Source organism: Sardina pilchardus, chromosome 23 (genome assembly GCF_963854185.1).
Source record: "Sardina pilchardus chromosome 23, fSarPil1.1, whole genome shotgun sequence".
Classification (NCBI taxonomy): Eukaryota; Metazoa; Chordata; class Actinopteri; order Clupeiformes; family Clupeidae; genus Sardina; species Sardina pilchardus.
In genome coordinates, this window is record NC_085016.1 from 22977830 (window position 1) to 22991815 (window position 13986).

The 13986-nt window shown below is 40.6% G+C and overlaps 1 protein-coding gene across 1 annotated transcript; it reads left to right on the plus strand.

Moving 5' to 3' along the window:
• The first annotated feature begins 2992 nt into the window (after positions 1-2992).
• LOC134071071 (cocaine esterase-like) lies at positions 2993-13390 on the plus strand. Its single transcript, XM_062527647.1, has 13 exons — positions 2993-3162; positions 3498-3687; positions 5390-5528; positions 6024-6157; positions 6704-6857; positions 7161-7265; positions 7939-8037; positions 9037-9180; positions 9377-9451; positions 9567-9714; positions 10279-10428; positions 10704-10776; positions 11947-13390. The coding sequence occupies exons 1-13, from the start codon at positions 3090-3092 to the stop codon at positions 12155-12157; spliced, it is 1695 nt and encodes a 564-aa protein (XP_062383631.1). The 5' UTR covers positions 2993-3089; the 3' UTR covers positions 12158-13390.
• The last annotated feature ends 596 nt before the right edge of the window (positions 13391-13986 follow it).

The window sequence follows — 13986 nt, forward strand, 5'->3', positions numbered from 1 at the left end:
GCTGGAAACCTGCACATCTCTCTCTCCTGCTTTCTCTCCATGTTTGCTGGGTCCAATCAAAAACTGGCTTATCCACCAGGCGCACGCGGATTGTTGGTCTGATTGGTTGAAGGAGTATGGAGTCATTTATAGGCCTATGGAGTAGTAGGGGTAGTAGAAGTAGTAGGCCTGTAGGGAAGTAAGCCTGTAGGCGTCTCAGCCACTCAGCCACTAAGCCACGGGGCCACATCTGCTCTTGTGGGGTCCGTGATAAGATATTAATTACAGCGCAGAGATGATCTGCTGTTTGTAATGAATGTCTTCATCTTGGGGTAGGCTAATCCCTGGGACAGCTAGAGGCTTAATTCAACAGGGGGAGTCAAAAACGTACAATATCAGCACAATGGGGAAAAGACGCTCCCAGCGAGCTGTGCTCCCAAAACAACAACATATGCTCTGTTCCTGATATGGATGCACGTCACTAATTAATGAAATGGAAAACCAATGCAATGTAACGATTCAATGTACTGTAGATGGTAATCCTGGCAACATGGCATCAGGAAATTGCCATTAGTTAATGTTTTTATATATATATATATATATATATATTTATTGTACTGGCAATAAACTGCTACGGAGTAGGCCTACTTTAAAATAACATCCCACACAAGGCCTACGGCCGCACACAATGAAAGAGTCAGAGATACTGGAAAGAGTAGGCTAAGGGCGCCCTCTGGTGTAAGGAGTCAGTACGTAAACCAGGGACATGCCCGGGCTTATAAAAACAGGTGTAGCCTTGTCTACTCACTCATCGTGACTGAAATAAAAGCACTGCGACACTTTTCATGGTGATGATATTCAAAGATTGTGAATCGTGAATGTATTGGAATGATATTACAGCAATACTGCAAACAGTTATTGTTTTTGAAAAGAGAGGGGAAGTGTTATTGTCTTATATTGTGTGATTTGGGTCTTTCAGTACTTTCCAGTATGTTGTAATATGTGACTTTCCTTCCAGTTTCACTCCAACCATTTCCTTAGAAATGGTCCCTACACAGCTGGCATCGCCACTTCCCCTTTTCACTTACTCTTTACTCATGCTTTTACCTGCTATTACTGTTTGGTTTTTGTTTATGTAAAGCACATTGAATGACCTCTGTGTATGAAATGCACTATATAAACTTGACTTGACTTTTTCCTCGCTCTAACAGTTAATCCTTTGACTTGCATTATTAAACAGGAAAAAACACCACGAATCCTATAGGATTTTTTTTGAAGAGGGCTATATGATACAGTTGTAATACTGCATACTATCATGGTACTATAATTCATCTACAGTATGATATCCGTGCCCTCTAGTGTTCCAATAGTAGACACAGTCTTATAATATTTAGGCCTAGTATGTCCCAAAATAGATTTAAGATTTCTAAAACATCTATGGTATGTATGAGATACTGTAATAGCTTATAAACTATAACTATAACTACAAACATATTGTAATTGACAGCAAATAACCAGGTTTTTCTTTTTAAGGTATAGCCACACAAACAGGAAACATGCATTATCTACAGTATAATCCACCATCAAGGCACCCAGAGCAGAACTAGTAGGATAGGCCTCAGAACGACAGGCCTGACCAGAGCAAAAATACAATAAAACGTTGATCTGGGTGTGGCATCAATAAAGATAGCTGTGTGCACTCTCTTTACAAACCAATCCTGTTAAGGCAATGCTACAATGTGCTTAGTCATAGTGAACTTGAAGGGTGTTGAGTCAGAGACATGCATGTGTTTATTTTTTTTTTCTTTATCATTATAGGCTAGTTGTTATTCTTATTACTCAGTTTCAAGAGGAGTGGAGCATTGCGTAAAATATTTCAATAATGTAGGCTATTATAGGGAGGGATGTAGTGGAGGCTAAAGTAAACACATTATTCACCACTGAAATTTCAGAAAGATAGTTTATCCACCTCTTATTAGAGTTTATTCACCAATGTGTGTGTGTGTGTGTGTGTGTGTGTGGGAGGGGGGAGGGGGGAGTGAGTGTGTGTGTGTGTGTGTGTGTGTGTGTGTGTGTGTGTGTGGGGAGGGGAGTGGGGGAGAGGGTGTGTGGGGGGAGGGGCTGTAGATAGATGTAACACATCTGTTTTTGTATATGTGTATGTATATATGTATATTGTAATTGTTTTATTTTTAGTTTTGCTTGCTTTTACCTGCTGTAATCTTTTAATTCATAGGTAATTATGCCATTCCCCTTCTGGCAGGGGGACTACCAATGGAAACTAGCCTTTTGGCTATAATTGGGTGCATTTACATTTTCTTTGTAAAATGTCAATTACTGTACACTGTCCCTCTATAACAAATAAAAGTTAATAATAATTGCAACTTTTAACATAAAAAAAAAATCACATTGCATTATCCATATTTACAATATGTAGGCCTACACTCACCAACACTCTAGGCTACCATTTAAAACCATAATGTTATAATTACTATAACCTACCATCAAGCATATTCTGAATAACACTAGAGAACCATTTTACACACATAATATCTAGGTTAATCTGAAAATTGCTGCCCTGATAAAAAAAAAAAAAAAAACTTTTCTCTAACTTTTCAGAAGGTAGACCTACTCTGTCAATAAAGGAGTGGAGTGGACAAAGTGACCCCGAACTTTAGAACGGCATTGTAGGCTGCCTCTCTATGGCTCTGGGGCTGACTAATATGATGAAAGGAAAAGAAACGAAACTTCGTCTGCTGGCTATCTCACTTGGCGCCGTGGACACTGGACAGAGACCTCTGAAGTTCGCCTACAAGGTCCCATCTTTGCCCACATAAGGAGATCAGTTAGCTTCAATTAACACCTATATTTCCTTATATGGGAAACGAGTACAGGTTTGGATGCTTTCTGTAGGTGAACTTCAGAGGTAGCCTATATAGCCTACCACATTTCTTCCCCTTTCACAACGCTGGAGTAGGCTAGGCCTAGTAGGCTAGAGCAAAGTGTAGGGGCGGGTAAGCTAATGCATGATAATTGACACTACAAGGCTATCCTAGGTCGCTACGGAAATAAGTCTGTGTTGCTTACTTTCAGTCGGACGGACACCGACAATGATGGCTCACCTGATGAGGCTCGTTTTCCTAGCAAGTGTTGCGTATTTAACTTCGTCAACAACGGATGAAGGTAGGCCTAAATTAATCTAAACTGTCGTATTGTTGTTAAACGTCACTCCCTTCTTCGATTTGTGTGTTCACTTAGTTTGCCCTGACGTCCGCGTGCATGCCACTTACTGTAAGCTCGACGGACTCTGAACTGTAAACAAATTGAGAGACTAAATTGTCATTATTGTTGCTGTATAGGCTGTGTACATGTGTAACATTTTTGGTTGGTGTGCAGAGGGCAGTTGGACTTGTGTTTATCTACAGCAGATGTCTGCCCATATTTGCTTCAGTTCATTAGATTTGGCTAAACAAACATGATTGTGCCAATTAATGTTCTTGTGGTATGTACAACTGTAGGACCGCTTATCCACACCAAGCTGGGAGCCCTCAGAGGCGAGTACTTGCGAGTGAAGGGAAAGATGACAGTGGTTCACTCCTACCTGGGCGTGCCCTTTGCTAAGCCACCTGTGGGACCCCTCAGGCTGGCCCCACCCCAACCTGTGCAGGGATGGGAAGGAGTCAGGGATGCCACCAAGCAACCGCTTATGTAAGTTAACCAGGCCTCACTTATAATACTGATTAGAGGCTCTTGGACTCATTTGTCACATGGTGTCTAAGCTAAAACATTAAAAAAAAAAAAATGAATACACTGTAAATGTGGTGTTAGTAGAAAACGGTGCAATAAAAACAGCAGAGGCGGACATCCCGGGTTCAGAAAGTAAAAGTCCTGCCAAGTATTTGATCCAACCATTTAGTAAACCAGCTCATCCTAATCCGCCCTTTTCACGTGATGTCAGACGAAGCGTTGCTGGGTGTCCTCCGGCATGTCCAGCCGCCCAATACTACAGAAGAAGAAGAAGAAGTATTTATGGGTTTCATCAGGTCCCTTTCCACAGGTGTATACAATCAAGCACCATGCAGTCTGCATTGATAATCAAGGTGCTTGATTGTATACACCTGTGGAAAGGGACCTGATGAAACCCATAAATACTTCTTCTTCTTCTTCTGTAGTATTGGGCGGCTGGACATGCCGGAGGACACCCAGCAACGCTTCGTCTGACATCACCGTGAAAAGGGCTAATTAGCTGCCAGGTAGATCAGATAATTAGTGATATTACCTGTATTAAGTGCACAGGTAGAAATAATATATGCCAGGACTTTTACTCTCTGGAACCTGGAATGTCCGCCTCTGAAAAACAGCCTGGTGCAGCCTGGACCATGAAACTTTTCCAGCCATTCACAAGCTAGCTCTCTGTTTTGTTTATGCGTCGACAGAAGTGATGTTACGCCAACATCGCTTAGATCACCTTTAATTAACAGAATAAACTCAGCGATTGTGCAGGAAGTCACATTTGTTATGTTTAATGTTTTTTTTTTTTTTTAATACTTTTTTAATACTCACAGAATGGGAAGCTAACGGTCGTGAGGAGATGATTACTGAATGTGACAAAAAATGTTATGGACTTGAGATAGCACACTATCACTGACTACCTTTAAATGGAAGGACGTAGAGAGCCATTTTGTGACATTAGAGCTGAAAGTATGATTCCAACAGAAGTGGTGTAGCCATAAATTGAATAAGTTCATCACCATTAATTTCCCAAATCTGTCTCATGGCTGCTGCAAGTCAGTGCAGGCTCCTGCAAAGCACATTTTTATACAATTGTTCTAAAGAGTAAACCATTGCTGTACCCCCTCACATTTATGTATAATATGATAATATGATAAAGATAACATTTTATCTGCAGTTATTCTACTGCAGCTACAGTGCTACACTCTGGGGGCATGAACATGGCTGCTCTAGCTGTTGGCTGCAGCAACTCGAGCTTGGTAAAACTGATGTTTCCGGGTTTTTTGTACCGGCAGTACACGGTGACCACAAGAAAAATAATCTTGTGAAAAATAGTCGCAAATTCTACTTTACAGGCGAGCCCATTAAATGTTTTGTTATATTCGGCAAACAACTCCAGAATCCGCTAGCTGCCCAGCCCATCAGTAAAAAAAAAAAAAAACTGGTCTCTGTAGGCAGCCCAGGTTTCAAAAACGGGAAACAAACAAAGTGAAGGGAGCCTGCTCCCCTAACAAAAAATAAATACTGGGAATACTGAAGTGAGGTATGAGCTACCTCTCTGGTGTGTTTTGTTCAGTCCTTCGTTTAACTTGAGCATTGTTTTGGACCAAAGCGACTGCTAGTAAATTCCAGTATAATTCCGCAATCAATGACTGAACTACACAAACTTTGTTCTCAGGTGTATGCAAGACCGCCAGATGTCTGTAGTTATGTCAGAAGCCACTGGCATGATTATGGAGATTCCTGAGGTGTCTGAGGACTGTCTCTATCTCAATGTTTACACTCCTGCCAATCCTTCTGAAGATGCCAAGTTACCAGTGAGTTCAATCATAGAATGATAGTATACTATCCACCTCTTTCCTTAACCCGGAAATATGTATCGTTGCGATGGTTACGATACTGTTTTCAACTTCCGTTCATTCTGTTAACATGTGCGTTCTCCATAGCAAACTAGATTATGCCTCAACTTAGATTTCGTTCGAAATGTTGACAATTCTGCCCTCAGCATGTATATACTGCATCACATATAACCGATATAAAATAGAAAAGTTGACTTTTATATGCGTTATGATATGTTAAGCACCGTAAACCGTCACGTTAAAACAGATACGATGCAGCTTCGCCGGAAATAGAAAACCGTCTCGGTGTCATGGCGACCCCCATTGTTGGCTGCGGAATATCGTGGATAAGTGGTTGCATTAATCTGTGTTTCAGAAGTTATGTTCATTGTCATGACCGGTCATGGTCTGAGCTCTATTCTAGAATCTTTGGTCCTCAGTATCTGTCTAAGGTTATGTGCTGCTGTCATCCAGGTCATGGTGTGGATCCATGGTGGAGGGTTGCACATGGGCTCCGCCTCCGCTTATGATGGATCTGTCCTGGCAGCCTATCAGAATGTGGTGGTGGTGGTGATCCAGTACCGATTAGGAATGCTTGGCTTCTTCAGGTGAGCATGAAGTCAGTGCCAAGGTCCTTTACACCCTAACAAGGGAGCTACACCAGACGCGTAACTGAAGCGTTCTGTTCACAAAGCGTATGCAGCAGTTAACAATCACGATAATCAATGGAAGTAGCTACACCAGACGTGATAGTGGTGCGTACATTCGAAAGAAATAGTCTTTTAAAATGGATTTTAAGCATCGCGAACAGAACGCTTCAATTACTCACCTGGTGTAGCTCCGTTGTAAGTCAGTCAATAAATGTGTAATGTATGGTGTGCTGATCATAATACTGTTGTGTATAAAGTTCTTTACACTATACTGTATATGCAGCTATATTTTCTACCTTCTTCTAATCCTTAACAACTCTTGGTAGAAGATTGTCTATTTAGCAGACTTACCTGCATGATGAAAATAGTTTTCTACACTCTACAACAAAACCCCTGTTTTTTTTTATGTTGGTTACTTTTTGTTTACACTTCATTCTGGTGATGATTTTGTGCGTATTGAATAGCCCAGCCGGAGTCACAGTTTCTTGTGTTGTCTTCACCAAGCACTGGGGATGATAACGCCCCAGGAAACATGGGTCTCTTGGACCAGGTGGCTGCACTGCAGTGGGTCCAGGAGAACATCCAGAGCTTTGGAGGGGACCCCTCGTCTGTCACCATATTTGGAGAGTCTGCCGGGGGGGCGAGCGTGTCACTGCAGGTGGGCTTCTGTGCTAAGATGCTGTGTCTTTGAAATGAAAATGTGAATCCTATTCCCAACCATTGTCTAAGACAGGTTTCACTTTCTATATATAAACTCGTGTTTAGCATTGTTTACTTTTGTTTTACAAGAGGGTATGCAAGATGTACTTTGTCAGTGCATTTATTTTTGCCATTGTATTTGTCTTAAATATATTTCCTTTCCATTAATATCAATTTATGCTTGAAACTCAAGCTGCCTATATAGCTTTGGACTGTTAGATAATCTTTGCATTAATAATGTTTATTGAATTGCTCCTCATAGATTCTTTCACCCTTGAGCGCTGGTCTGTTTCATCGAGGCATTGCGGAAAGTGGCAGTGCAGCCATGGATGCCCTTGCCACCTCACAGCCTTTGGACATGGCCATGGTGATTACCTTCCAACATCTGCGGTGGTAGTGTAGTGATTAAAGGAATGGTTCGGAATTTTGGACATAGGACCAAGGCCTCATTTCCAACTTAGCCGGGGGAATATAGGTCGCTGGAGACAGTTTTCAGCGTATTTAATCCGGTCCTTAACTCGCAGCGTTCGCCTTTGCTAAGCTGGTGCTGAGCTAACGCAATTCAACGGTAACATCCAAAACACCCTTACCCACTCCACAGCACACCCGAGACAAATAAATTAAAACATCAGACTATCGATGTACATGTCTGGGTTGATAGAATAATTTTAGAAATAAAACACTGAAAACTGTCTCCACCAACCTATATTACCCCGGCTAAGTTGGAAATGAGGTCCTATGTCCAAAATTCCGAACGATTCCTTTAAGGAGCTGGGCTAGCATGCAGTAGTCTGAAAGTCGGTCTGTCGGTTCAATTCCCGGCTTCCACTGTTGTGCCCTTGAGCAAAGCACTTAACCCCAAGTTGCTCCGGGGACAATATAATGACACTGTAATCCCTTGCAATATAGTTGATGTAAATCACTTTGGATGAAAAAGGTGTCTGCTAAATGTAATGTAACCTGCACCTTATTTTGCATTATGATACTGATGTGTTGGGTGGTCACATTATCTCTCTCCTTGCTTTTTATTGTTACTTTAGATGGTGGCCGACGCATCAAACTGTTCTAGCACCAAGCCACACGAGATTGTGGACTGTGTCATGCAGATGTCAACTGAGGACATTTTGAAGTTGGTTGGGGTGAGACATTATGGCCCTTTACTCTTATAGAGGCAAACACATTAAGGCCAAGATAAAAGTGGGTCATGCCTTTGTACTTTTTAATGTTTATACAAATATATTAAGGTCTTTCTACAAACAAAGATTAGAAATGTTGCACCACTGATGTCATGTCATGCTGGTTGATTTCACGAATCAACAGGACTATTAGAATATATTCTAAATATTCGACACATAAAGTATAACCACGATTGTCCTACTGATCTAGGCTCTAGGATCTAGGATGCAAGCTCATTGTGGCTTTACTTTTCAATCTGCTATATAGCGCATATTAGCTATCAGTGGGGAAATGTGCTGGTTGCATTCTTCATGTCTTTTATGACAAATAACCTGTCAGAGAAGCCTAGCCTACTTCACAGAGAAGAGAAGGAGCAGTAGAACAGTTGTTGCAACATATGCACTAGGCCTACAAAACAACATCAGCTTCACATGGATAAAGAATCGTATGATAAAACCGTTCACAGCTTTTTAAAAACTTTATCCGTGTCAAGAGTAGGCTAATATTGACATGATACTGTATGCCTTCTAGTGACTTATACAAAACATGTGGAAAACAGCAACTGAGATTGAAGTAAAACCAAAGATCTTTGATTACTGACCACCTCAACGCTGTCTGGTTAAACACAGTAATATAGATCTTACCAGAGATGATGCCAGTAGTATAGATATTACCACAGATGATGCCAGTAGTATAGATATTACCAGATAAAGCCAGAGATATCCGCTTACATAACGATGTGGAGAATCTCGTGTCAAACTCTAAAAAGTGGCCAAGCTGGCGACAGAGCAATACTATAGAAACATCATAATTGTACCATAGAAACATGAAAACAGTAACATTACAGTAAATGAAATATTTATAATATATACCATATATATATACATGCTATATTTGTCACATAAACACAAAAGATAAGATGGGTTTCCTAAATTTGTTTTATAATGTTCCCAATTTCACAGAATCAAGCATTGATGTTTTTGGTGACAGTTGATGGACACTTTTTAACCAAACCTCTTGAGGACCTTTTCAAATCTCACGAATTCAGGAAAGTGCCATTAATTAATGGCATAAACAATGATGAATGGGGATGGTTAATGCCCTCGGTGAGTAGAGTCCAATAGGCCTACTGTAAAAATGCATTGTGTTTTTGGAGATGGTCAAGTATACAAACAACATACAAAACAAAACGTTTGCACACCACACGCTCATCATTCACTAATTTGCATTATTTAAAGCTGTTCTCTTGGGAGAGGAAGATGGCCTTTTGTTGACATGCTTTTTGTTTATTTACTCTTCAAGTACATGGCACCACCTGGCTGGATAGATGGGATGGACGTAGAGACTGTCAAACAGAGCATCAGCCCTTTTGTTCATGTATGCCTCATCTTGATCCTCTGAATCAGGCAACAGTGGTGATTACTTTGAAAGTCTGTTATCTATCTGTTTTATTGAAGACTGAAGCTAAAATAATTCAAATGTGTCTCTGTAGTATCTAGACAGCGAGGTCATTGACTTGATGTTGGAAGTGTATCTGGGGAATGGAGAGGACATGTTGAAAAACAGGGATGCGTTTAAAGAACTCCCTGGGGATTTAATCTTGAATATTCCTGCCATTAAGCTATCAAAAGCTCACAGAGGTAAGAGTGCAACCTAGGCCATGCAACACATACCAAGCTGTGCAGAGGATTATGGGAATAATGAACATATTTCAAATGTATGAAAAGTGTGAATTTAGCCTTAAATAATCAGTGAAGGATTTGCAGAGAAGTTGAAGGGCTTGGGTAGTCTGATTATCACAATACTAAGCTCAATTTTTTAAGATTAGTATGGGGAGTCTGCGCTTTATTTCTACTGCACAAGCTTTATTTCTACTGCATGACTCCATACGCTTGGATAGTCTTTCAACCAATCAGACCAACAATCCGGTGCATCTTTTGGATAAGCTAGTTTGTGATCGGAGCCAAAGGTAGTGGACAGGAAGCAGGGGAGATAGATGTACAGGTTTCCAGTCTGAGCTGCCAAGCAAAATCCAAATTCAGGCAGGGTCAGGTCGGCAGGGTTCACCCAGCCTAGTGCTTTGGTCAAAGTTGGGGGAATTCCGAACAAAAAATAGTTGCAGCTCATTGGCATCATCTAGTTGCTTCAGTCTTGCTGAGAATATGACCTACCTCTCCCTCTCCCTCCCTCTCCCTCTCACACAGATTCTGGTGCACCTGTTTACATGTACGAGTTCCAGTATCCTCCAAGCTTCCTCTCGAACAAGCGCCCAAGCTTTGTTAAAGTGGATCATGGAGACGAACTTGCCTTTGTCTTCGGAGGCTGCTTCATGAAAGCCCATATCACGATAAATGGTAAGATAAATTAACACTCTAACACTCTGCTTTTGAGTCTTCAGTGTGTTTTCTTGTTAATTATTCTTTATTTTTAAAAGATGTATGCTTTCTTTTTAAATTACTCTTTGCCCATCTAAGCTTTTATCTGCTACTACTGTTTGGTTTTGTTTATATAAAGCACATTGAATGACCTCTGTGTATGAAGTGTGCTATATAAATAAACTTGTCTTGACTTGTCTCATCTTCAAAACGTTCATACAAACTTTTGCTATTTTTTTTTTGTGCTGTGTCAGGTTCGTTCACTGAGGAGGAAGACGAGCTTTGTAAGAGAGTGATGTCATACTGGGGCAACTTCGCTCGCACTGGGTATGTCAACAAAAGATTTTTAGTAAAATGTTTATATATAAAATATTGAAACTGCAAAAGCTAGAGGCACTTAAGTACATTAAATGACAGAGTACAAAACACTGTTTCATGAGTAACTTTGTTGGTCTCATGTCAACATATCGCATATCCACTCATTTGAGTTATAGCACCACCTAGTTAAAAATGAAAAAGCAAAAAGCGAGCCGTTGAAATCGCAGGTATCTCACACAAGGTTATACAGTAGACAAAATGTTGAAGTGCAGGATCATTATAACACCCGCTGATGCATGCCCAGTTTTGTGGATTTCCGTTTAAGGGGCATACAATAAATAAATGTAAGTGTACATTCAGTGTCTGTACACTAGTGTTGCGCAGGGCGGCTTATGATCCTGATGTAAGCGAACGGATTACATTTATCCTAACCACGATTATCTGGCAATGTCCCTGCTGCGCAACCTGACTCTCGCCAGATACTTGTAGTTCCGCCATGCTCCACCAGAGGCGTTTCGCTGAGTTCCACACAAGGATCTGGGATCGAGGGCAATGCAAACTCCTTCATGGGAGCAAAAAATAATGAACCAATCAGGATGGCCGGGCGGGATTTCATAGATGTGACATAGTGCCGAAGCGTCTTGATTCAAACAACAGTGGCGGCACGCAGCGAGGAGTCGTGTGCTGACATTGATTCTGCTATTTCAACTGTTTTGTCGAATCTATCGAATATTCATTCTTTAAAAGATGAACAGAGAACGGTTTTGAAGGCATTTATTGGTGGCAAGGATGTTTTCGCTCTTCTTCCAACCTGTTTTGGCAAGGGCTTGAAGTAGCACGTCATTCATGATAACGGACAAGTGGTTTATCCAATCACATACAAGGATTTTTTTTTTACAAGGCCCCTGAAATACATCTCCTATTGAGAACTCCCAAATCCTTGCGTGGAGCTCAGCGAACTACAAGGATCTGGCAAGAGTCAGGTTACCTGCTGCCCAGTTACTCTTGAATAATAAAAAAAGAACTTTCATGAATTATTGCTTACAGTAATGTGGCATCTGTCTGTGTGTGTGTGTGTGTGTGTGTGTGTGTGTGTGTGTGTGTGTGTGTGTGTGTGTGTGTGTGTGTGTGTGTGTGTGTGTGTGTGTGTGTGTGTGTGTGTGTGTTGTCCCTTTTCAGGTCTCCCAATGGTCCTGGGTTGACCCACTGGCCGATGTACGGTGCTGGGGAAGAGTACTTGGGGATCGGGCTGAAGCAGCAGGTGGGGCGTCACCTGAAGGCCGACCGCTTTACCTTCCATACGGAGACCCTTCCTAACATGATCCAGGAGATGCAACAGCAGAAGCAGCAGCAGCAGAAGCAGCAGCAGCAGCGCAGCGATGAACTGTAGAGGGACACTGTGCACTGTGGTCTCATACTGTACATTACCATTATGTACTGGAGTAAAAGAATGTAATATTGTCTATTAATTTGTAAATTATCAAGTGTGACAGTGTATTAATACAAAACTTGTTCATAATGTTAAGAGGATAAAAAGTAACCTGTAAATGTGACCAAATCAATTCCTCGAATTACTACTTTGAAAACTTTAGAAAATATTATTTATCATTGCACATAATGAATTATGTTCTCAGTTGTTGTTTTAAAATGAAATGAAATTTAATGGTGATTATTGCGGTATTAAAATATTAAACACTGGTGGCATTTGTTAAGGTGTTGCCTTTCAAGGCAAATAAAATGCTCTATACTTTTAATGAGGACGGTAATTAAATTATTTGTATTCAATAAGAATAGCTGCTTCTAACAGGTCGGTGGGATATCTCATTTGAACCTATTTTCAACGGGTAAAGGCTTCACTGGAAATAAAGAAATGATTACAGTGACTGGACTCTGGTAGACTGTCCTCCTCTTTGTGTTTGTCCTGCGTGCCAGATTATTTCCCAGATGTGTCTCATGGCTCCTGCAAGTCAGTGCAGGCTCCTGTGAAGCACATTTCATTTCTAAACACCTGTTGTTAGATTGTACGCAGAAATATTTTAACGAAACAATTTCATCCTAATGCAGTTAAGAGACAATATATTATGTAAGATTTAAAGGCTGAGGAGGCTAAGGTACTTAGAAAGCATTTTATAACATTTCCTCTTCCTCCAAAAATGCATAAAGTGCACTTTAAAATTACAAAAATGTAGTGGATGGGTGTGTGTTTTGTGGGGGGCAGGCTGAACGTTTTGAGCATCTTTTTCCTGTGTGCAGTCGTGGAAGGAGCGGTGGTGCTGGATCCAATTAAAGGTTGAGATCCCTCCACTGACTTGGAAGGTTATCAGATTTGGTCTGGGTGATGAGCAGAACATAGGCTATATATCTTTTATTTCGAATGTTTTGATTTTAGTTGGAAAGTTTTTTATTTATAAATGTCGTTTCTTTAAAGATTATCCCTTGTTTAGCCCACTGGCAAGCAAAATATAACTCCTTGTTTAGATCCTTAGTGTTTGTAAAGAATGTGAAAGCCCTGCACCTTGTGTCTCTTGTATCTGTCTTTGATTTAGTTGTTAATTGAGCCCCTGTCTTCACTTTTGTTTGTTTGTTTTGTTTTGTTGTTGACATGTCAAGTGAGTCAGTGCCACTGCCTTGTTTTTTTGTGTAAAGTTTAATAATAAAATATTAATAATTAAAAACTCTTCACTGTCCTGTGACAATAAAGGCGAGGTTTAGGCTATAGGCCTAGAAGGCCTTGGTAGGTGTGTAGCCTATTCCTTTAGTTTTCCTCACGGGCGTGTAGATATTAAGCTCATGTTATGGTTATGGTCATGGTTATGGTTATCTAGCAGACTTTGTCCAAAGCGACATATAAATAAATAACAATACAAATTAAATGAACAGTGAAATTAGCCTGATTGATATATCAATCAAGGATCGAAACTTCTTTGGAATCAAATTAGCCTACAAAGTCCTACTTGACGTCTGTATGAGTTAGCCTGATTGATATATCAATGTACATCAATCTCCTGATATTCAGGATCGAAACTTCTTTGGAATCAAATTAGTCCTACTTGACGTTATGCGATTCTGTATGAGAAAACAGATAAGGTTATGGGTAATTTCCTGTGCAGTGTCGGCCTATCATATTCTTAATGCATTAGTCCCAGAATAAAACTTCAAGTTCAACTTCCACGTTCACTATGCTATAGAATTCTTCAAATGTCACGTCGCAGACTGTTC

Bases quoted from the DNA above. Each gene is read 5' to 3' on its own strand.
- LOC134071071 (XM_062527647.1), top strand. From the start codon at position 3,090: ATGATGGCTCACCTGATGAGGCTCGTTTTCCTAGCAAGTGTTGCGTAT. The intron at 3,688-5,389 runs GTAAGTTAACCA...CTTTGTTCTCAG, and splicing joins GCCACCAAGCAACCGCTTAT to GTGTATGCAAGACCGCCAGA. The intron at 8,038-9,036 runs GTGAGACATTAT...CCAATTTCACAG, and splicing joins ACATTTTGAAGTTGGTTGGG to AATCAAGCATTGATGTTTTT.